The sequence below is a fragment of the Rattus rattus genome, chromosome 2 (assembly GCF_011064425.1).
Source record: "Rattus rattus isolate New Zealand chromosome 2, Rrattus_CSIRO_v1, whole genome shotgun sequence".
Lineage (NCBI taxonomy): Eukaryota > Metazoa > Chordata > Mammalia > Rodentia > Muridae > Rattus > Rattus rattus.
The window spans coordinates 166842055-166864743 of record NC_046155.1 but is presented as its reverse complement, the minus strand read 5'-3'; the positions used below and the strand labels follow the sequence as shown (position 1 = coordinate 166864743).

Genomic DNA, 22689 nt, shown 5'->3' with positions numbered 1-22689 from the left:
GAACACATTTGATGGAAAAGAAAAGATCAAACACACTCTCCTGAAAGTGCGGCTGCAGTGAAGCCACTAAAGTACTAGGTTTGGCAGAATCATTTTACTATGACCCATTTATCCTACTCCCCATTTTATGTGTGTGTGTGTGTGTGTGTGGTATATATATATATAGTCTGCATGGTTGTTTTGCCTACATGTACGTGTGTCTAGTCCCTCAGAAGTCAGATGAGAATGTTGCCCGCTCAGGTCCTCTGGGAGACCACTGAGTCACCTCTCCAGCCCTGAAGTATATCCAAGCAAGGAACTCCACTGTCCACTGTAAGAAAGTCAATTAACAGGGGTTGGGGATTTAGCTCAGCGGTAGAGCGCTTGCCTAGCGAGTGCAAGGCCCTGGGTTCGGTCCCCAGCTCCGGAAAAAAAAAAAAAAAGAAAGTCAATTAACAAATCATTGCATCAGCACACAATGAAAGACAAAACAGCCACAGAAAGGAAGTGTAAACAAACAAACAAACAACCTGGAAGACATAGCAAAGATCAAAGATACGGAAAAGAAACGACACACACAATCCATGAGCCCACGTATATAAGGTTGCTTTTTTAAGATTTGTTTTTCTTAGTTTTAACTTCCTGCAGGTGCTTGTGCCTGCCTGTGAGTGCGTCCACAGTGAGGGCGGTGCCTTCAGAGGCCAGGGTGTGTTTAGCTCCATGATGGGATGCTGGGAACTGAACTCCAGTTCTCTGGAAGAGTGGACAGTACTCTTAACTGCCAAGCCATCTCTCCAGCCCCTACATACAGTTGAAAAAAACCCTACTCTGTGCATATCAGGCTGCAGATAAATCATAGGAGACAGTGACGGGAACTAAGAGAGATTAAGAATGTTCTGGCGGTCGGGTGTGGTGGCTCATGCACGCCTTTCGTTCCAGCACTTGAGAGGCAGAGGCAGACCTCCTAAGTGAATTCAAGGTCAGCCTGATCTACACAGTATGGTCCAGGATAACCAGGGTTACACAGAAGAAAAAAAATATTTAGGAGTTAATTGACTTTTTTGGTTTTGGATTGTGGGTGGGGGGAATGGGGGGTCTAGCTCCAGTCTAGACCAGGTTAGTCTTGATCTCACAGAGATCTGTCTGCCTTAGGTGCCTGACCCTACCAAAAACAGTATCCTGATCCTTCTTCCTCGACCTCTCAAGGGATGGAAGCATGCAACACCAGGTCCTGCTAGTGTCCTGTTCTTGATTTGAGTGTCGTTGGAGTTTCCTCATTTAGTGACAATTTGTCAACCGGAATATCAACATGTGCTCTTTTTTGGTACTTCCATTAAAAATATGTCAAGTATGACACATTTAGATAAAAGAACAAAATGTACACACTCCATAAAGTCTGTTTCCATGGGCACAAAATTTTATATAAATACATACATAATACACACACACATATAATATATACACACACATATATAACACATACACACATATATAACACACATATATATACACACTTATATACACACACACATATATAACACATACACACACATATATATAACACATACACACACATATATATAACACATACATACACATATATATAACACACACATATATATACACACTCACACATATATACACACACATATATATATACACACATACATACACATATATATATACACACATACACACACACATGCGCGCGCGCGCGCGTGCACACACATGAAATAGTTGAGACAAAACCAAACAGTGTAAAGTACTGTTCATAGCAGCCTAAGAGGAGCAATGGAGGGAGAGGGGACTTTGAAATGGTCATTCTGGCTGGGCATGGTGGTGCCCACCTTAAATCCTAACACTGGGAAGAGGCAGAGGGATCTCTGAGTTCAAGGCCACCCTGGCCTGCAAAGCTAGTGCCAGCCAGAGCCACACAGAGAAACCTTGTCTCCAAAGCTAAACAAAGCGTCAACGTTTTGTCTGCTTTTAAAGCTGAACAAAGGGCTGGAGAGATGGCTTAATGGTTAAGAGCCCCGACTGCTCTTCCAGAGGTCCTGAGTTCAATTCCCAGCAACCACATGGTGGCTCACAACCATCTGTAATGAGATCTGATGCTCTCTTCTGGTCTGTCTGAAGACAGCTACAGTGTACTTATATATAATAAATAAATCTTTTTTTAAAAAAAGCTGAATAAAGGGGCTGAGGAGACGGCTTAGGGCTTAGCTCTGTCTGTAACATTTTTTTAATATAAAAAGATAACCTGGGGAATTGAAGGGGAAGCTCAGCAGGTAGGATGCTTGCCCAGAACATACAAAGGCCTAGCTCCGGTCCTCAGCACTGTGTAAAGTAGGCATGGTGAGTCCCAGTCACAATTCCAGCACTCAGGAGACAGAGGTAGGTTATCCTCAGCTACAAAGAGAATTTGGGGTTAGCTTGATCTACATGAAAAATTAGCACGCGCGCACATGCACGCACACACATGCACACATGCACACACACGCGCGCACACACACGTGCACACACACACACATGCACACGCACACTCACACGCACACATGCACACACATGCACACACGCCCACGCACATGCACCCCAAAAAGCAGTGAATCGCGCAGAGTCAATATCAAAATGAAAACCAAGGCTCTGCCCTGCTCTTGCAGAAGACCTAAGTTTAGTTCCCAGTACCTGTGCTACATGACTCACAACTGCCTGGAACTCCTGCTCCAGGGGGATCTGATGCTTTAGCCTCCTCCAAAAGCACCAAGCACTTGTGAGCACACACCCACATACAGACCCACACACACACATGATTCAAAGTAAAAATAAAATACAACAAAAGGGGAGTATGCCTTTAGAATATAATAAAGAAATAAAACTTCCAAAACCCTTGGAGAATATATGGTACACAGTAGGTGCTACATAAAGGATTTTACAACGAGAATGATAAAGTGAACATGCTTTCCAGGTATAAACGGTGTCCTTCAAACCAGCCTGCCATCCACACCTGTAATCCCAGCATATGGGAAGCTGAATCCCGCTTCATTCAGATTTGCTGCTGCTGTACCAGGCCAGCCTGAGCTTCAGGAAAATCAGGATGAGAGAGAGAGAGAGAGAGAGAGAGAGAGAGAGAGAGAGAGAGAGAGAGAGAGAGAGGAGGGAGGGAGGGAGGGAGGGAGGAGGGAGGAGGGAGGGAGGGGAGGAGGGAGGAGGAGGATAGACTATTCTTTTTGAGTTTGTTTTTACACACTTTTTAAAACTGTTTCTGTGTGTGTATGTGTGCGTGTGTGACAGAGAAAGAAAGATGGAGCGATAGATAGATAGACAGCCGAGGGGGTAGGCAGCACCGGAAACCTCAGCAGTCAGGGATCCCCGTGAGGGGGAGGGGAGCCTTTGGTCTCTCCCCAGCCTCTTCCTTCCCCCTGGCCTGGGGGTGGGTGGGGAGGGGCAGTTCCTCTTTCCTTCCTAAACACGGTGGACGCTCCAGCTCCCAGGGGCCTGACAATCTGGTTAGGGAAGAAACCGGATCACACTCCTGTCAGGACCCCCCTTCCCGCCCCCTCCAAGAAACATGAACCGGAAAGACATCAAAAGGTAAGAGGACCCTCCCCAAGGAGACCTGGGAGAGCCAAAGTCCTGGTGCCGCTGGCTGTGGGGAGGTGGGGGAGATAATAGGGGTGGGAAGTGCCCCACTCCTCCAAGACCCGGCTCCAGTGGGGTTCAAGGATGAGATGCTTCAGAGAGCTGAGCACCTGCGTCTCCGTTACTGCTGCTGTCTCTCCCTGGAGTTTGAACTGTCCTGTGTCTCTCCATCCTAGCTCCCTCAACTGGCTGCCCCTGTCTTCCCCGGGGTCTTCTCTGTTCCCTGTTATGGTCACTGTTCCCCACCCCCACCCCGGACTGGAAACTCCAGGCTCCTGCAGGACCGTGTCCCAGGAGAGAGGTTCATGACGTAGGTCTAGGCAGCTTCCCTGACTCTTAAACCACTCCTGGCTGCTCCAGACACTACGGGGGCTGCTGGTCTGCAGGTAAGGGGCAGCAGGGTCTGAAATGGGCTTCTGTCTCCTGGCTTTGCTTGCCCACCTGTCCCCATAAGGAAGGATGGTGCTGGGTCCCCAACCAGGATAGCTCTTCCAACCTCCCTAGCATGACCCTGAGGAGCCGAGGGGTTCAGTATAGTGAGAGAATCCTAGTTGCCTCGTCCTCTGCCTGCGTGGGCTTAGGTAAGTTACTCAACTACTGTGTCTCGGTTTCTGCTTCTGTCAGAGTTATCATGGATACCACTTCAAAGGGGCTTTAAACATTTTATCCTGCTTAGACAACTGCACAGCCACACAGGGGGCTTGCAAAGCCCAAGTCCTTGGACTCACCCGGAAAGTTTTACCTTTTGTGAGGCCGTGGACCGGTCTGAGAAGCTGTGCTCGGATGGAATGTTCAGGAAGGCGATGCTGGTTCTTGGTGTGGGCGCCTAAAAAAAAAAAAAAAAAAAAAAAAAAGGCAAGAAACACTGAGCCTTACAGAGTGTTCAGCCCTCAGCCTGCTTCCTAGTCGATGCTCAGGGTGTCCATTTTATTTAACATTTAGCAGCTGTCGTAAGCCCTTATGATGCTGCACAGGACATGACAGATTTTTTTTTCTTTTCTCTTTTTCGGAGCTGGGGACCGAACCCAGGGCCTTGCACTTGCTAGGCAAGCGCTCTACCACTGAGCTAAATCCCCAATCCCGACATGACAGATTTTATTTTAGGACGTCCCTGTTTGTGATTTCACACCCATGCCATGCTGAAAGCCTGGATGCCTCCTTCTGTCTTGGTTGTGTGTGTGTGTGTGTGTGTGTGTGTGTGTGTGTGTGTGTGTGTTTTGTTGTTGTTGTTGTTGTGATTGTTCTTGTTTTCATTTTTTGAGAGTTTTGCTCTGTAGCCAAAGCTGGCCTCAAACTTGCAACCCACCTGCCTCAGTTTCCCAGGCAGCTAGGATTACAAGAGAGTGTCACAACATGAGCTTTCTTTTCCTATCTGGAGGTCAGCTTCCTCCTCATCAACCAGGATCTTTTGAGGATCCAGGCTTTCTAACATGTGGGGGGAAAAAATCCAAGGATGACTCTACCTTTTCCTGTGTAGAAAACAAGGGCCAGAAAGACGCTGGGTTACTTACTAAAAGGCGCACGGCCATCAGAAATTTCTGGAACCCAGTTCTAGATGACTCTGAAGACTAGACCCTAATCCCTCCCTCTGGTCCCCCTTCCTCCCACCACCCCCTTTTCCCCACCTGGGACCGACACCTTGGGAGGCCTATGACAGGGAAGGTTATTTTTAAACTTTCCTTGAAGCTACTATGGCCCCAGGGACCACCCCTACCACTCAGGAGCCCCAGAGAAGCTCCGGTGTACTTCCTCTCCTGGCTCCAAAATGTGGGGAACAGGCTGGAGGCTAAGACTCTTGGGTATGCAAAAGCTAGCTTGGATGAGGGGGTCCTGTTGTCTTGCAGGGGATGGGGGTGGTGAGGTTGATTCCAAGAGGCCTGACCACATAGGTCGTCTCCATCACTAGGATACAGACGTATAACTTCTACAGAATTGGGGAAGGGAGTGACACTCTGGCTTTGGAAGGAACCTGAAGTCCAACTCATGAGACACCATGGAAAGCCAGGGGTCGGTCCTAGGGTCCTAGGAGTAGGTCCCAGGATAAGTCCTGAGGGGGAGGGGGGGCTCTACTTACAGCAAATTCATGGTGCTTTGGGACTGTGTCGTCAAGAGGAATTTTTGTGGCAATGATGGAGGAAAAACAGGGGAGAGGCAAAATACTACGTGTTTTCCTTTATATATGAAACTCGATGTAAGTGTGTGTAGACACACATACGTGCATGCATGCACATGTGACAGGAAGGCAGAAGGACATGTGGGAGAGGGAAGGAACCAAGGAGATGAGAGAGGGCAGACGGGTGACAGACCGGAGCAAGGCGCCAGTACGATGACACGTATTACGTGTGAACAGTGTCATAGGGAACCCCATTATTTTGTACACTAGCTGTAAAAACAACACTTAAAAGCAAAACAAGGAATGCTGTCAGTGGGCCTTGCTCCTGGATCTTTGGTCTTAAATATTTTGGGGGTTGTCACCCAGGAGTCCCTCATGGGTATCTCTGAGGTCTGATCTGCGAGAACTTTGGTCCGTGGTGCCGAGAGGGATTGGAGACCAGAAGAACTGCGGGAGTGTACTTAGAGAGCGGGGCTCCCGGGATGCTTCTGTGTGTGCGCATTTGTGTGTACCTTGCAGGAAGTCTCATCAGGAATGCTCTGGGAAGGCAGGAGGGCATGGTCGGCCGAGACAGGCCCGCCGCCACAAGACGTGTCCCACCCCCCGGGAAATCAGCAAGGTCATGGCTTCCCTGAACCTGGGCGTGCTGAGTGAGAGCAGCTGCAGTGTGGATGAGCTACTGGAGGAATGCATCCGGTGCTTTGGTGAGTGGCTGGGCCAGCCTCTCCAGCCTAACAGTCAGCCAGCCAGCATCCTCTCCCAGCCTCGCTGACTGGGGAAGAACACGGCTGAGTAGGATGAATTTTCCCAGAGAGAACTGGGACCAGGCAGCTTACTTTTGAAGGCTGAAGCAGGAGGATAAAGTTCCAGACCTACCTGGGTGATGGGGCCCAGGCCTTTCATCCCAGCACTTAGGAGGCAGAGGCAGGCATTTCTCTGAATTTGAGACCAGTCTGGTCCAAATAGCGAGTTTCAAGTTGGCAATACTACGTAGTAATTCGTGTCTCAAAAAATAAAGAGAAGGCTGGAAAGACATCTGAGTGATTAAATCACATAGCTCTTGTCTAGAGGACCTGAGTGATTCCCAGTACCGACCTCAAAAGGTTCACTTCCACCAGTAACCCCAACTCCAGGCAACCTGATACGTCTGGCCTGAGACGGGTCCTGCACCCATTTGAGCAAACCCCACTTACACACACACACACACACACACACACACACACACACACACACACACACACAGAGAGAGAGAGAGAGAGAGAGAGAGAGAGAGAGAGAGACTTTAAAATAATAAAATTAAATCTTCAAAAGTTTGAAGAACTTTAAATATCTCAACCTTGATTGAGGGCAAGGAGCCAAATTCGCACCACCCCGGGCACCTCACAGGTAAGGAAACTGAAACATGAAGAAATCATTCTGCTCACTCGAGTTCCTGCAGGGCATTACATGTACGCCAGCCTGCCCATTCAGTTCAGGGGACCATGGGTCTGTTGTCCAGGGCCCAGGCTGATAGCCTCTCCTTCCTCCTCCAGATTCATCTGGCAGCCTATGCCGAGGGGACCACATTCTCAAGATGGTGCTTACCATGCACAGCTGGGTGCTGCCATCCTCAGACCTTGCTGCCCGCCTGCTGACTTCATATCCTCCCAGAACCATGATCTCCATCTAGAGGGATGAAGGCGGACCCGTAAACTCCTGGGAGTTGGGAAGGGGGAGAGGGCAGACAGGGATGCTGGAAAACAGCCTTGACCAGAACTCTCACGTATCAGAAGGCTGCCAAAGATGCTCGGGAGCTAAGACAGCTACAGATCTGTTACCTGGTCAGGTAGGTCTGGCCCAAGGCTCTCAGCATCATGAAACACCTCTCTAAGATACCCCCACAGACTGATCGCTACCCCAACCCACACACACTCACTCAGCCCCATTTTCTAAAATCCCATGCAAAGAACTTATGGGATAGCTGTAATCCTGGCATGAGATAGCCTGAGGCAAAAGGATCTTTTCAAGTTTAAAGTTAGCCTATAGAGTAGGCCTCAATTCAAAAACAAAACAAAACAAAAAAAATTACCAAAAATACATGCTAAAACGCCATTGGCTGGGACTGGACAGATGGCTCAGAGGGCCAGCTCTTTCAGAGGGCCTGGATTCAGTTCCTAGCACCCAGTATTGGCCGATGACTATAACTCCAGTTCTAAGGAATCCAGCACCTGTCTTCTGACCTCCGTGGGCACCAGGCGTGCACATGGTACACATCCATACATGTAGACAAAACACTCATACATACAAAATGAAGAGAAAGTCTTACAGAACATTAAAAGAACATTCCTAACAGTTCCTGAGACGCCCCCGCTCCCTACCGTACCACTCCTTAGAACACACGATTCTTGGAGATTCCTGGCCAGATCCCATAGACTCTCCAAGGTGAGACCTCAGTTCCTACATACCTACATACTGCATCACCTTGACTCCCCAAATCTTCCCCCCACCCCTACCCATCTTGCTTCCCAACGGTCTCAAGAGGTCCCTATCCTGTTTTACATAGCACCCCCCATTCTCACCCGAGGTCTCCCCATCCTTTGAATCACCCCTCTATATCCTGGTTCCAGAAACCCCAGCACACGTGTAAATGCCCACAGTTCCACGTTTAAAATTCCTTGGCCTAAAGCCCCCTTAACTTCTTCACCCTATAGCCAGCCCAAGTTTACCTCCCATCTTTGAACCCCTCCTCCCAGGTACTGGCTGACCCATCACCCCGAGGTAGTGCACCAGGAACCCCAGCTGGAAGCAATCATAAACCGGTTTTGGACCACTGTAGCTCAGGAGGGGAACATGGCCCAAAGGAGCCTAGGAGATGCCTCCAATCTGTGAGCCAACCCTACCCTCCTTCCCTGCCCACCCTATCCTGCCCACACACACCCTCCATGTCCCCCAAACCCTCAACTCTTGAGCCACTCCAATAACCTGTCTTTCTTGGCCTCCAGGCTGAGTCCTGGAGGGCCCGGTCCCCCACCTCCCATGAGCAGCCCAGGCCTGGGCAAAAAGCGGAAAGTGTCCTTGCTGTTCGATCACCTGGAGACAGAGGAGCTGGCAGAGCACCTTACTTACCTGGAGTTCCGGTCCTTCCAGGCCATCACGGTGAGAATGCCTCCTCTCCCAGTGCACCCCTAAGCAGGGAACAGGGTGGGGCATCCATGTGGAACTATGATTTTACTATCAGTAGTAGTACAGTTATCACGTTAACAGCTCTGGTAGCTGAACCCAGGGTCTCACCTGTGTTAGGCAAGCGCTCTAACACTGAGCTATATTGTAAACTCTTTCTTGAGACAGGGTTTCTCTGTGCAGCCCTATCTAGCCTAGAACTCACTCTGTAGACCAGGCTGGCCTCGAACTCAGAGATCTGCCTGCCTCTGCCTCCCGAGTGCTGGGACTAAAGTTGTGCACCACCACTCCTGGTTGCAGACTACAACACTCTTTTTCCTTTTTCTTTTTTTCCGGAGCTGGGGACCGAACCCAGGGCCTCGCGCTTCCTAGGCAAGCGCCCTACCACTGAGCTAAATCCCCAACCCCAAGACTACAACACTCTTAAGCGGTCAAACCAGAAGGCAGGAGGGTCTGAGACAATGATTTAGGTTGCCTGAAAGCCAAGCCTGAGTTCAAATTTTGTTTATTTTTCTTCCTTTTATTTTATTACTAATTTTATTAATTTATTATTTATTATATTATCTTACATTTTATTTTTAATTATATTCTATTATTAATTTTATTTTCTTCCTTCTAAACACATTTACTCTGCATATTCATCTGTCGTGTTTGCGAGATGTGGTTGACAGACGATATCTTGTAGGAATCTATCTTCTCTTTCTACCATGCGGGGCCCAGGAATCCAGCGCAGGCCCCTTGACTCGATGAGCTATCTCAGCAACGCTGTCTCCTCCCACTCATCCCTCACTTCCTGTCTGCCCGTTGTTTGGAGACAGGGCTCTCATGGTTTACACCTGCGTAACCAAGGATGACTTTGAACTCCGTCCATCCTCTCCACATCTCGAGTGCTCGAGTTACTGATGTGCACCAACACAACTGGTTTGTGCAGTGCAGCAGATCAAACCCTGGGCTTCAGGCAGGATAGGCAAGCATTGTACCAAGGAGCTGTGTCCCCAGTGTCCCTCAGCCCCTTGGTATCTAGCTAGTTTTGACCTACTTTCCCAACCTCTCAGGTATTCATTCATAAAATTCATAGCGTCCTTGACAGAATGAAAAAAACCATTTAAAAGTGTTTATTGCAGCCAGCTGTGGTGGCGCTCGCCTTTAATCCCAGCACTTGGGAGGCAAAGGCAGGCGAATCTCTGAGTTCGAGGCCAACCTGGCCTACAGAGTGAGTTCCAGGACAGCCAGGGCTACACAGAGAAACCCTGTCTCAAAAAAACAAAACAACGACAAAACGAACAACAACAAAAAGTGCTCACTGCAGTATGTTGAGGGGGCACAGACCTATAATCCAGCACTTAGGAAGCCGATGCAGGAGGACAGGAAGTTCAAGGCCAGCTTGGACTACATGAGACCCAGTCGCAAAAAAATACTTATTACAGTAGATTCAGTCACAGAATTGTGTTCGAAATATTTTATCAGCTATTCATTTATTCACCAAGCATTTCAAATAGCCATGCCACAGTTTCCTCATATGGAAAGGTAAAAATTAAAACAGAATGTTAACAGTTCCTACCTGAGACCAATGCATGGTTCAGAGTAAACATTGAGTAAATGACTGTATTTCACTTCCCTAAAGGCAACTGCACATGCTTCTGTATTTAAATGTATCAGCTGTTATCTGTCATCTAGACATTGTCTTTAAGGAAAGTGGAGACCTGGTTCCTTTAGGGGACAGATTTCCAGATAGGTCTGTGTGAATGTGTATGTGTGTGTGTATGTGGATGCATGTATGTATGTGCATGTATGTATATGCATATGTGTATGTATGTATGCATGAGTGTGCAAGTGTGTGTGCATATGTGTGCACAAGACTGCAAGTGTCTGTATGTATGTGCACATGGGTGTGTATATGTGTATGTAATGCATGTGTATTATGTGTGTATGTGTGTACATATGTGTATGTATATGCATATGTATGTGTGCGCATGAGTGTGCAAGTATGTGTGTGCACATTAGTGTGTATATGCATGTGTATTATGTGTGCATGCATGTTCATGTGCACGCATGTATATGCATGTATGTATATTTGTGTGTACATGTGTGTGTGCATGTGTGTGTGTGCATGCATGTGTATGGCTCTGTGTGTGTGTGTACATGTGTACTTGTGTGGTGTTGTAAATTTGAGTGTGAAGTGTATATCCTACTGAGCAGAACAAGTAGAAGCCACTTTCAAGTCCCCTGCCCGCCATTCCCTTCACTGACTTGCCACCATCATGCACATACAATGAGCACACAGACTGGAGACGGACACAGTGATGTCAGGGACCTCCAGCAGCCTGGGGGAGACTTAGGCTAGACCATGCTAGGACACGAGAGGTTGGATCTGCCAGAAAGACGGAATGTGAGCAACAGGACACACCCTGACCAATCTCGGCCTCAGCCCCAAGACCTGCGGGGCTATGTTTTGCAGGGCTCGGTGAGAGGTTGTCCTGCTCTGGAAGGTTCTGTGGGTCTGAGCAACAGTGTGTCCTGCTGGGTACAGGTCATGGTGCTGAGTCGTCCTGGGCCTGTGCAGCGTGCCCAGGTAGTGGATAAATTCATTCGTGTGGCACAGGTAAGCCCCTGACCACCCAGTCCTTTCCACTTGCTTTATTATTTTTTTATTTTATTATTTTATTTTATGAGAAATGGTCTCTATGTAATCCTAGTCCTGAAACTCACTATGTAGACCTGGCTGGCCTTGAACTCAAAGAGATGCCTCTGCCTACGTAGTCCGAGGTTGTTAAACCACAGCTGGCTTCTACTTGCTTCTGGAACTGTACAGTTGGCACAGCTCCCGACCGAAGCTCCAGCCTTTTTTCTTTTTAATTTATTTTTAATTATTTTAAATGATGTGTGTGTGTGTCTGTGACTTTGGAGGCCAGTGACACTGGAGTTACAGGAGGTGGTTGTGAGCTGCCTAAAGTGGGTGCTGGGAACAGAACTCAGGTCCTCTGCAAGAGCAGTATGTGGTCTTAACCACTGAGCTATCTCTCCAGCCCTTGGCTCCACGCTCCTGATCCAGTAGGCCACCTCTCAGCCACCACACCTATGATATCACACCCTAGCCTCATCAAACTCCATATTCCTGGGACATTGACATCAGAGTTAGACCTTGCCTGGCCCCACCAGTTGGCTCTGTAGTTAGGAATTAACACTTGTTTCCCAAGCTTGAAGTCAAAGATTTTATCCCCTGCAGAGAAAGATCCTCTCCATGTCCTTGGCTTTGCAGCTCAGTCCTCAGGACCCCTCTGTGTCTTTGGGATGGTGACCGTATCTCTCTTAGTGATACTTCAATACAGAGAGACTTAGTCCAGTCTCTCTGGCCTTGATCTGTTGAGTCAGCCTCCCCCTCTCTTCTGGGAAAAGGGAAGCCCTGTGGTCAGGCCTCTTTGAATATCTCTGAAGCAGACCACGCCCTTCCTTATGAGCCTTCCAACACTTTCCTTCCTCTTATGTGGCTATTTGTGTCCATACTGGGGATTGAACCCAGGACCTCCTGCACCCTAAATAAGTCCTTCCCCGCTGAGCCAATTGCCCCAGTCCCTCACTGGGGGATTCTAGGCAGGGGCTCTACCACTGAGTGCTATCTTGCTGGGCTCTTTAGACGTGAGAGCTGGTCTGGCATCAGTCTGAGAACTCCTTGGCCTGAGCATCTTCTTGGTCCTGCCTCCCTCCACAGTGACCTCTACCTTTCCAGTTCTCAAGGCGAGGAGAGAGAATTCCCCTGACGCCTGTGGACCTCACACTGGTCTCACATCTCTCCCTCTTCCACACCACTGTCCTTCTAGTCATTTCTGCCTGGTCCCCAGCTCCCATTCACAGTCCATGCCCTTACCTGTGTGACTCTGACACTTGTTTGACCCCCCCCCAGAAGCATGACACCTGATACATTTCTGAATTCTCTATCCCTGGCTGACACACCTGTCCTCCAAACTTGCCTAACTCTAGGTACTTGCCTGGCACCTTGGCAGTCTAACCCACTCATCTGCTCCCACTGGGCCACACTCCCACAGGACTGACACCCCTAGCTCAGCACCCCTTCCTGACACTGTTCTGTGGTACCTCTTACCTCTGTTCATTATCTCCCATCCAGAGGCTTCGCCAGATGCAGAATTTCAACACACTGATGGCGGTCACGGGGGGTCTGTGTCATAGCGCCATCTCCAGACTCAAGGACTCCCATGTCCATCTGAGCCCTGACAGCACTAAGGTAACCCCTTAACTCCCCAAAGTCCAAAATGGTCACATGCCCTGAACCCTCACACATCACTCCTTAACTGCTATCCGTCCCTACTCAAGGACTCTGAAAACAACAGCCTAGGACCTCTATCCCCCAAATTCTATAGACCCTTCACTATCCCTATTCTTTCTCCCCGGGCCACCTACCACGGTGTTGCTCCACTGAGCAATGTCATGGCACCTCGGGTGGATTCTAAGCAACGGCTCTATCACTGGGCCACGCCTCCAGCCCCTCACTGGGAGATTCTAGGCAGGGGTACTACCACTGAGCCACGCCCCCAGCCCCTCACTGGGGGATTCTAGGCAGGGGCTCTGCCACTGAGCCACGCCCCAGCCCCCTCACTGGGGATTCTGGGCAGGGCTCTACCACTGAGCCCGCCTCCAGCCCCTCACTGGGAGATTCTAGGCAGGGGTACTACCACTGAGCCACGCCCCCAGCCCCTCACTGGGAGATTCTAGGCAGAGGCTCTACCACTGAGCCACGCCCCCAGCCCCTCACTGGGGGATTCTAGGCAGGGGCTCTACCACTGAGCCACGCCCCAGCCCCTCACTGGAGGATTCTAGGCAGGGGCTCTACCACTGAGCCACGCCCCCAGCCCCTCACTGGGGGATTCTAGGCAGGGGCTCTACCACTGAGCCACGCCCCCAGCCCCTCACTGGGGGATTCTAGGCAGGGGCTCTACCACTGAGCCACGCCCCCAGCCCCTCACCGGGGGATTCTAGGCAGGGGCTCTACCACTGAGCCACGCCCCCAGCCCCTCACTGGGGGATTCTAGGCAGGGCTTCTACCACTGAGCCACTCCCCCAGCCCCTCACTGGAGGATTCTAGGCTAGTGCTCACACTGTGTGTGTCTAATCCAGATTTTGGTATTCAGAGTCCACAATGGAGACTGCTACTGTACCCCCTCCAGGAGGTTCAGAACAGAGACATTCTGGTCCACAGTATGCACTTTCTACACAGGCCCTGCTGGAGCTGACAGAGCTCCTCTCTTCCCACAACAACTATGCCTACTACCGCCGCACCTGGGCCAGCTGCACTGGCTTCCGGCTGCCAGTACTGGGTGTTCACCTCAAGGACCTGGTATCTCTGTATGAGGCCCATCCAGACAGGTTGCCAGATGGCCGCCTGCACCTACCCAAGCTGAATAGCCTCTATCTACGGCTGCAGGAGCTGGCAGCACTCCAGAGACAGCATCCCCCGTGCAGTGCCAATGAGGACCTGCTACACCTGCTGACGGTGAGTTATGGGCCCCATGTTGTGAGCTTCCTGAAGATCCCAGGGGACTGATATTTAGATTCCTTGGCTACTGGAAATCTGTAGGACCAGAATTAGTTATGGTATGAGAGATTTTTGTTTGGTTGGTTAGCTTTTGACTGTACTGGAAATTGGAACTAGGACCTCACTTATCGTATGTGAGCGCTTAATCACTGAGCCACGCCCCCAGCCCCTCAGTGGGGGATTCTAGGCAGGGGCTCTACCACTGAGGTGACTAGAGGCGTATAGCAGGAAGCCCAGCTATGGAACACATGAAGTCCAGGAGCTGTATGATTACACAGCTACACAGTGTATCACATCCTTCAGTTTCATTGCTTTCAAAACAAGGAAAATAATAGAACCCACTTCAGAGTGTGACTAAGAAGAACCAGTCAGTTGTGTCATATGACATCGTCAGAAGAGCATCTGAACTGGTGTGGTGGCTCGCACCTTTAATAACCCCAGCACTCAAAAGGATGAGAGCAGACAACTGTTGTGAAGTCAAGTCTAGCCTGGGCTAACCTGTATCTCAAAGAGAAAAAAAAAAAAGAACAGAATCTGGAACATGACAAACACATTTTTCCCTGACTCGAGGACCCAGGCCCCTGGATTGCTTTAGGTCTTTGTATCCCTGCAGCAGTAAGGGACTGGGGTGTTGTGCCGTGGGAGGGGACTTGCCTAGCAAATGACAAGCCCTGGGCTTCCGTCCTCAGCTCTGGAAAGAGAAACAGACAGAATCACCCAGTGTTCTGAGCCCCTTGGATCAACATCCAAACTTCAAGGGTGTGGCCTATCTGAAATGTAATCAGAAGCTCCTGACAGTTATTGTTCCTAGGCACCAGGCTTCCCAAACTCAGGAGGCTGACACAGAAGGATCGTGAGTTCTAGGCCAGCCTGGTTTACATAGTGAGTTCCAGACCATCCAGTGTTACGTAGTGAGACCCTGTCTCTAAAAACAGTAACAAAAGATTAATAATAATAAAGTGGAGAGAAACTAAGGAAGACAACCAACATTGACCTCAGAAGCCACATGCGTGTGAATCCATGTGCTTCGACATACACATGTATGTGCGCGCACACACACACACACACACACACAAGCAAGAGCTAAGGATATAATTTTGTGGTTGGAGCACTTTTTGTTTTGTATTGTCGATACAGGGCCTTACAATATAGCCCTTGCTGGCCTAGAACTGTGTAGACCAGGCTAGCCCTAAACTCCTGACATTCCTCTTTCCTCTGCCTACTATACACTTAGATTCAGTTATGTTTTCCATGCCCAGAGGGTACTAGAGCATGTTTGTGACCCTGGGTTTGATCTGTAGACATGTGCAAAAGAATTCAGATCACGGGCTGGAGAGATGGCTCAGCGGTTAAGAGCACTGACTGCTCTTCCAGAGGTCCTGAGTTCAATTCCCAGCAACCACATGGTGGCTCACAACCATCTGTAATCAGATCTGATGCCCTCTTCTGGTGTGTCTGAAGTCAGCTACAGTGTACTTATATATACTAAACAAATCTTTAAAAAAAAAAAGAAAAAGAATTCAGATCACTTTGACTTAATAACTCCAGCATAGGGGGTTGGGGATTTAGCTCAGTGGTAGAGCGCTTGCCTAGCAAGCGCAAGGCCCTGGGTTCGGTCCCCAGCTCCGAAAAAAAGAAAAAATAATAACTCCAGCATAGGAGTACCTTTATCATTTTGTGGGTCAGGAAAGCTGAGACAGAAACTCTGAAGGTTGGGTAGGGTAAGCTTGAAGAATTGAGTTCACGGACACTGAGACAAGACCAGGCATAATTGTCAGGGCCCAGTGCAAATGAAGATACATAGCTCACTGCATAATTTCGAAACATTCAGGAGGGTAAGAGAAGATCATGAATTCTAGGCCAGCCTGGAGTAAAACTGACTTCAAAAAAAGCGTGCTGGGGAGTGGATGATGAGAGGTGGCTCAGTGGTTAGGAGTTCTTGCTGCTCTGAGAATCTCATTTCCTTTCCCAGCATGCAAGTAGGTAGTTTCGCAATTTACCGTAACTCCAGTTCCAGGGGATCCAGTGCCTTTCCTGGTCTCTGTGGGCACCTGCTCATGCCTAGCTTACATACATGCACGCACACACACACACACACACACACACACACCACACACACACACACACACACACACTTAAAAAAAAAGCCTCAGTGGGAATAAGGCACCTCTGGCTGTGGAGGAATCAGTGTAGAGGGTGACAGGTATGGCCAGACAAGTACAAAAGCCTCTAGAGAAGGATCTGAGAGGATGATGGGAAGACAGTCTAGGCAGAGACTGACCTAAAGTGGAACTTTACTGCCCTGACCATCCCCCAGCTCTCCCTGGATCTCTTCTACACGGAAGATGAGATCTACGAGCTTTCTTATGCCCGGGAGCCACGTTGTCCCAAGAGTCTGGTGAGCCTTGACCCTTGACCTCTGACCCCCCCACCTCTGAGCCCCAGCTCAAGTCTATGCTTTGACTGACCATGTCCCTTGTGTCCTCTAGCCCCCATCCCCCTTCAAAGCGCCTGTGGTGGTAGAGTGGGCCCATGGTGTGACGCCAAAGCCAGACAGTGCGACTCTGGGTCAGCATGTGGAACAGCTAGTGGAGGTGAGGAGGAACTTCCAAGTGCAGCCTGATGGAGGGAGGTTGGGTGGGACCTGGGGAAGGAGCTAAGCCCACAGGGCTAGACCTGGGTGCTTTGTCCTCACCCCATTCTCTGCATCCCTCTGAAGTCCGTGTTCAAGAACTATGACCCAGAAGGCCATGGCTCTATTTCTCTGGAGGACTTTGAGAAGCTGTCAGGCAACTTCCCCTTTGCCTGCCATGGGCTTCACCCACCTCCCCGCCACGGGTAAGAGGCCCTGAGACTCCTGAACATTCCAAAACCAAGGATCCTGGACATGCCATGAGCGGCCAGGCATGCTGAGATGCGGCCTTTGCCCCGTAGGAGTGGCTCCTTCAGCAGAGAGGAGCTGACCAAGTATCTGCTCCATGCCAGCGCCATCTGCTCCAAGCTGGGCCTGGCTTTCCTGCACGCCTTCCAGGAGGTCACCTTCCGCAAGCCCACCTTCTGTCACAGCTGCAACGGCTTCGTGAGCACTGGCCCTGTTAGCACCCTTGGGTCCTGTCTCCCCTTGGGCCAGTTTTTTGTAGGAGGGGGGGGGGGACTTCCAGAAATGCTCCAGTGTCAGATATTCCACAGAGTTCATATAAGCACCAAACACTGAAATTCCTATATTCCGGGTACTCACCAAAGTCTACATGACATTAGGTGACCTTCACTCAGACAATGGCCAAGCGGTGACCACTATCCACAACCTCAAGTAATTCCCAAAACACTGGATCATCTGCAGTCCTGAGTAGATTGCTTGGGCATGGTGGGGTACTAGAACCCAGGAGTGCAAGGTGATCCTCAGCTACAGAGTGAGTCTGAGGCCAACCTGAGCTAGAGGAGACCCTGTCCTTTAATCAACACTAACATAGCTGAGTGTGGTGATGACACACGCCTTTAATCCTAGCACATGGGAGGCAGAGGCAGGCTGATCTCTGAGTTCGAAGCCAGCCTGGTCTACAGAGTGAGTTCTAGGACAACCACGGAAACCCCGTCTTAGAAAATGTAAACAAACAAACAAACAAACATATAAAGAGGCAATAATGGAGCTGAGAGAAGCCTCAGGAGGTAACATCCCCTGGCTGCCCTTGCTGAAGGGTGTGGTTCCCACCATTGTGAGTGGGCATCTCACAACTGTTTGTGATTCCAGTTTCAGGGTTTCCGGTGCCCCTTTTCTGCCTCTGACGGTACCTGCGTGCATGTGTTGCACACACAGACAAGTGGCATGCACACATGTACCTGTAACAAAGTAAATACACTGTAAAACTGAGAGCCAGGCCTAGTGACCCATGCCTGTAATTCCAGGACTTAGGGGACTGAAGCAAGGGGATTTCCACGAGATTGAAGCTAGCCTGAGCTACATAAGTGAGCTCTAGATCAGCCCTTGGCTGCAAAGAGATTGAGACCTGTCTTGAAAACAGGCCAGTGAGAGAGCTCAGCAGGTAAAGATGCTGCTAGCCCAGAAGCCTGGGTTCTGTCTCCAGGACCCATACTAAGGTGGAAGGAGAGAGCTGATTTCATGATGTTCTCCAACATTATCGTGCCCTATGGTATGCATATGTGTGTGCACACACAGGCACACATATGCCAAGTAGAATACAAAAAAACTTTAATACGTGTTACTCAAATTATTTTAAAAAAAAAACCAGCAAAATGTAAAATAAATGCAAACATCAGCCTGGGCACATCTTTAATGCCAGCCGGCATCTAAGAGGCAGAGGCAGGCAGATCTCTGTGGGTTTGAGGCTAGCCTGGTCTACATGAAGAACTCCAGGTTATTGAAGAATACTTAGTGAAACCTGGTCACAAAAGAATCTGATCGTTATACCCAGAACCATCCAAAGTTTAGGTCATTTCCAAATTAAAGACATTTTTTATTTTTGTTGGTTTTTCCCTCAAATTTTGGGCTTTTGAGACAGGGTTATCCCATGTAGCTCAGGCAGGCTTCAAATTTATTTTTTAGGGCAGGGGATATGGGAAAGTGATAGAGGGTGCTTGTCTGCCATGCAAAAGGCCCTGGGTTCAATTCTCAGACACGCCCCCTACAGACACACACACACACACAGACACACTCTCACACACACTCTCACAATGCACACTCACACACACACTCACTCTCACAATGCACACTCACACACACACGCACACTCACACACATACACACACTCTCACACATACTCACACACACACACTCTCACACACTCACTCTTACACACATTTCACACACACTCTCACACACACTCACATACACACACACTCACTCTCACACACACACACACACTCACTCTTATACACATTCACACACACTCTCTCTCTCTCTCTCTCTCACACACACTGAAATTGATTGTGTAGCTCACTCTTGCCTCGGTCTCTTGGGATTGCAAGCATGTGTCTCCACACCTGACTTCAGATTCTTGAGTGTGGCTGAATCTCAATCAAATCCAGACTAATTCCTAGATCTTACTGTTTCTTCACTGTTAGGCCTGCATTTGACACAGCCCATGAGTCAGGCAGTTCTGGGGCCTAGAGAGACACCATGAACTACACAAACAGACCCTGCGCACAGACAGTACATTTTTGAACCTAGTTTATCCAGTTCTAATATCCTGCTTATCCCTACATTTCAGATAACCTCTATGTTCCTAACATTTTGGTTAATTGTCCGAATCTTAAGAAATTTCAAAACCTGTTGGCGTTCATCCTTTCCCTCCCACGCTCCCACCCATGCTTCCACCCACGCTACCTCCTTCAGTCCAGCTAACCGAGTCCCCTTCTTTTCCCCAGCTCTGGGGGGTCACCAAGCGAGGCTATCGCTGTCAGGGTAAGTGAGGTGCCTTCAAGAGGGAGGGACTCTCAACCTGCAGGCTGGAAGAGCGAGGCGCTATCTTAACAGCTCCTTCCCCCCAGACTGTGGGCTGTGTTGTCACAGACACTGCAGGGATCAAGTGAGAGTGGAGTGTAAGAAGAGGCCAGAGACTAAAGGTGACCCGGGCCCCCCTGGCGCACCCGGGCCAGCCACACCACTTCCTCCTACCGGCTGTGGTAAGACCCAGGGCCCAGTAGTGCCGGGAGAAGGGCACAGAGGATGGGCTTCACTCCTAAGGTCATGGAGTCCTTCCTGTCAGAGCCACAGCTCTTCCGCCCTTCACACCCACTGCCAACAGGCTCCGAGGAAGGTCTCTCCTATACACTCTCCCCGCATCTGGAGTCTGGTTGCCACCTTCACCATGCTTGGACTCAGACGGAGTCCTCACACTCTTCCTGGGAGCCAGAGATGGTAAGGAGATGGATCTGGGAGAGGCAGGCCGTTTATCTGGGCAAACCAGATGGATCTGGGCATCACAGAAAAGTGAAGTCATGTAAAAAGCCTCAGTCACCGGGACGGGAGGGTAGAGGCCTTGTCTATCCTGGTGTGCTTTCTGTTACCGGGGTAAAACACTGACCAAGATCAACTCAGGGGAGAAAGGGTTATTTGACCTGCACTTCCACGTCACTGCCCATTTTTTTTGAAGGAAGTCAGGCAGGACCCTGGAGGCAGGAACCGAAGCAGAGAACATGGAGAAGCACTGCTGGCTTACCTGCTTGCTCTCCATGGCTTCCTCAGCTTCCTTTCTTATGCAGTCCTGTACTACCTGCCCAGAGGTGGGCTCTCCCACATTAATCAGGAAAATGGCTCCTGGTCATGCCCACAGGCCGATCTGAGGGAAGCAATTCCTCAGCAGAGATTCTCTCTTCCCAAGTGTCTCTAGTTTGTGTCAGGTTGGCAAAAGCTACCCAACTCACTTTGTAACCCAGGCTGGCCTTGAACCTCATAATCCTCTTGCCTTGGCTTCCAGAATGTTGAGATTACAGGCATGAGCCATCATGCCCAGTGGACACTGGCCAGTTTTTATTGTTTTTTTTTTTTTTCTTCTTTTTTTTCGGAGCTGGGGACCGAACCCAGGGCCTTGCACTTGCTAGGCAAGCGCTCTACCACTGAGCTAAATCCCCAACCCCATGGTTTTTATTGTTGACATAGGATAATAGCAGTTTTAATATACGCAGGGGACAAAGGCGGGTGTGATGGTTTGTACATGCACAGCCCAGGGAGTGGCTCTATTAGAAGGCGTGGCCTTGGTGTGTCACTGTGGGTATGGGCCTTAAGACCGTCACCCTAGCTGCCTGGAAGCCAGTCTTCTGCTAGCAGCCTTCAGATGAAGATGTAGAACTCTCAGCTCCTCCTGCACCATGCCTGCCTGGATGCTGCCATGCTCCCACCTTGAGGGTAATGGACTGAACCCTAACTAAGATAAGGATTCTGGGAGGAAAAACAAAGCTAGGCATGGTGGCTCAAACCTATAATCCTGGCACTGAAGAGGCTGTGACAGGAGAATAGCCACAGTACTTCGAGGGTAGCCTACATGGCGAAGGATCCAAGTCAGACTGCCACAGTGAGATCCTGTCTTAAACAAACAAACAAGGGTAAAGCAAGAATAAGGGCCAGGGCACACTCGCCTAGCCACGTGACCTTGGCATACTGTCCAGGGTCAGGGTAGGTAGCATCTACTTGAAAAATGGTGCCCCCACCGAAAAAAAAAAAAAGGCCAAATAAGGTCAGGGGCTAAAATAAATATTATCGGAACAATTTCTACTCCTAAAAGGCAGAGATTTCATCTGGGATTATTGGTTCACTCCTGAGTGAGACGCTGGGCCCGGGTGTGGAGAAATGAAGTGCTCCTCCTTGTGTCATTGTGTATTCTTCCTCTTTCCAGGTGCCCTGCCCAGCGCCAGTTTTACCATCCAAAGCTTCCTCGAAGTCCAGCGCCTGAACAGCATCTGGAGTCTCTTCCCTTACTCCCCTACCCAATGCCTCTTCCACATCTGCGCTGCCTCTCACGAGGCACCTGCCATCTTTCCCCCCTAAAAAAATGTCCTTTGGCACTGCACTGACTGCCAGCCATGCTCCTCCCCCCGACTCTGCAGCTCTGGGTTGGATGCATTTGGACTCCAGTTGTGTCAGCTACCCACTCGGCAGAGAAGACGAAAGCTCAGGAAGGTTAGCCCTCAGGCCCACGGTGTGGGAGGCAAGAGTCGCACCTGTTTTAAAACTGGAGCTCTGAACCAGTGGACCACATGGACTCTTGGCATGGGATTGGGGAGCTGTGGGGGTGGAGGGGACAGGAAAGGGGCTGGCGTGGGCAGTGTGTGTGAAACATCTTCCACAGCTTGCTCAAGGTAAACCCCAGTCTTGTGGTTTACTGCAAGGTTTGTCCCCATCGCCTGTCTTCCCTTCCCACAGCTCACCTCTGCTCATCCTCTCACCGACACTGGCCTCTAGAACATGCCCCCAAATATTCCTACCCCAGGGCCTTTGCACTCCCTGTTCTCTTCGCCTGCAATGCTCTTTGCCTGCAGTCTGTATGACTCACCTGCTCTAGAACTTTGCTCCAGTGACAACTCCTTAGGGAGGCCTCCTGACCTCAAGGCTTGTTACATAGACGTGCTCTGACCCTTGCCCCCTTCTGCTTTATTTCCCTCCGTGGCACTTTGGTCCTCTAACAAGCTAGACATTCACCTATTTATCTCGTTAAAGGTCTGCCCCTCCTTGCCAGGAGTGGCTCCCCAAAGGCAGAGATGCTCACCTGTATTGTCCAGCTGTGCCTAGACCTGGCAG

General features: G+C 49.8%; 1 protein-coding gene across 3 annotated transcripts; it reads left to right on the top strand.

The window, feature by feature from the left end:
* The first annotated feature begins 3547 nt into the window (after nucleotides 1–3547).
* Nucleotides 3548–21981, top strand: Rasgrp4 (RAS guanyl releasing protein 4). Of its 3 annotated transcripts, none has more exons than XM_032896176.1 (17): nucleotides 3548–3570; nucleotides 6251–6435; nucleotides 7264–7369; nucleotides 7494–7556; nucleotides 8464–8595; nucleotides 8713–8866; nucleotides 11421–11492; nucleotides 13014–13130; nucleotides 14121–14396; nucleotides 16756–16836; nucleotides 16928–17032; nucleotides 17158–17276; nucleotides 17373–17517; nucleotides 19821–19857; nucleotides 19944–20078; nucleotides 20201–20313; nucleotides 21788–21981. In XM_032896176.1, exons 1-17 carry the CDS (start codon nucleotides 3548–3550, stop codon nucleotides 21842–21844), a joined length of 1920 nt encoding a protein of 639 aa, XP_032752067.1. In that variant the 3' UTR covers nucleotides 21845–21981. The 3 variants fall into 3 exon arrangements, with proteins under 3 accessions (XP_032752067.1, XP_032752066.1, XP_032752065.1); XM_032896175.1 differs by having other exon boundaries at nucleotides 11319–11492; XM_032896174.1 differs by having other exon boundaries at nucleotides 11319–11492; nucleotides 17373–17532; nucleotides 21788–21961.
* The last annotated feature ends 708 nt before the right edge of the window (nucleotides 21982–22689 follow it).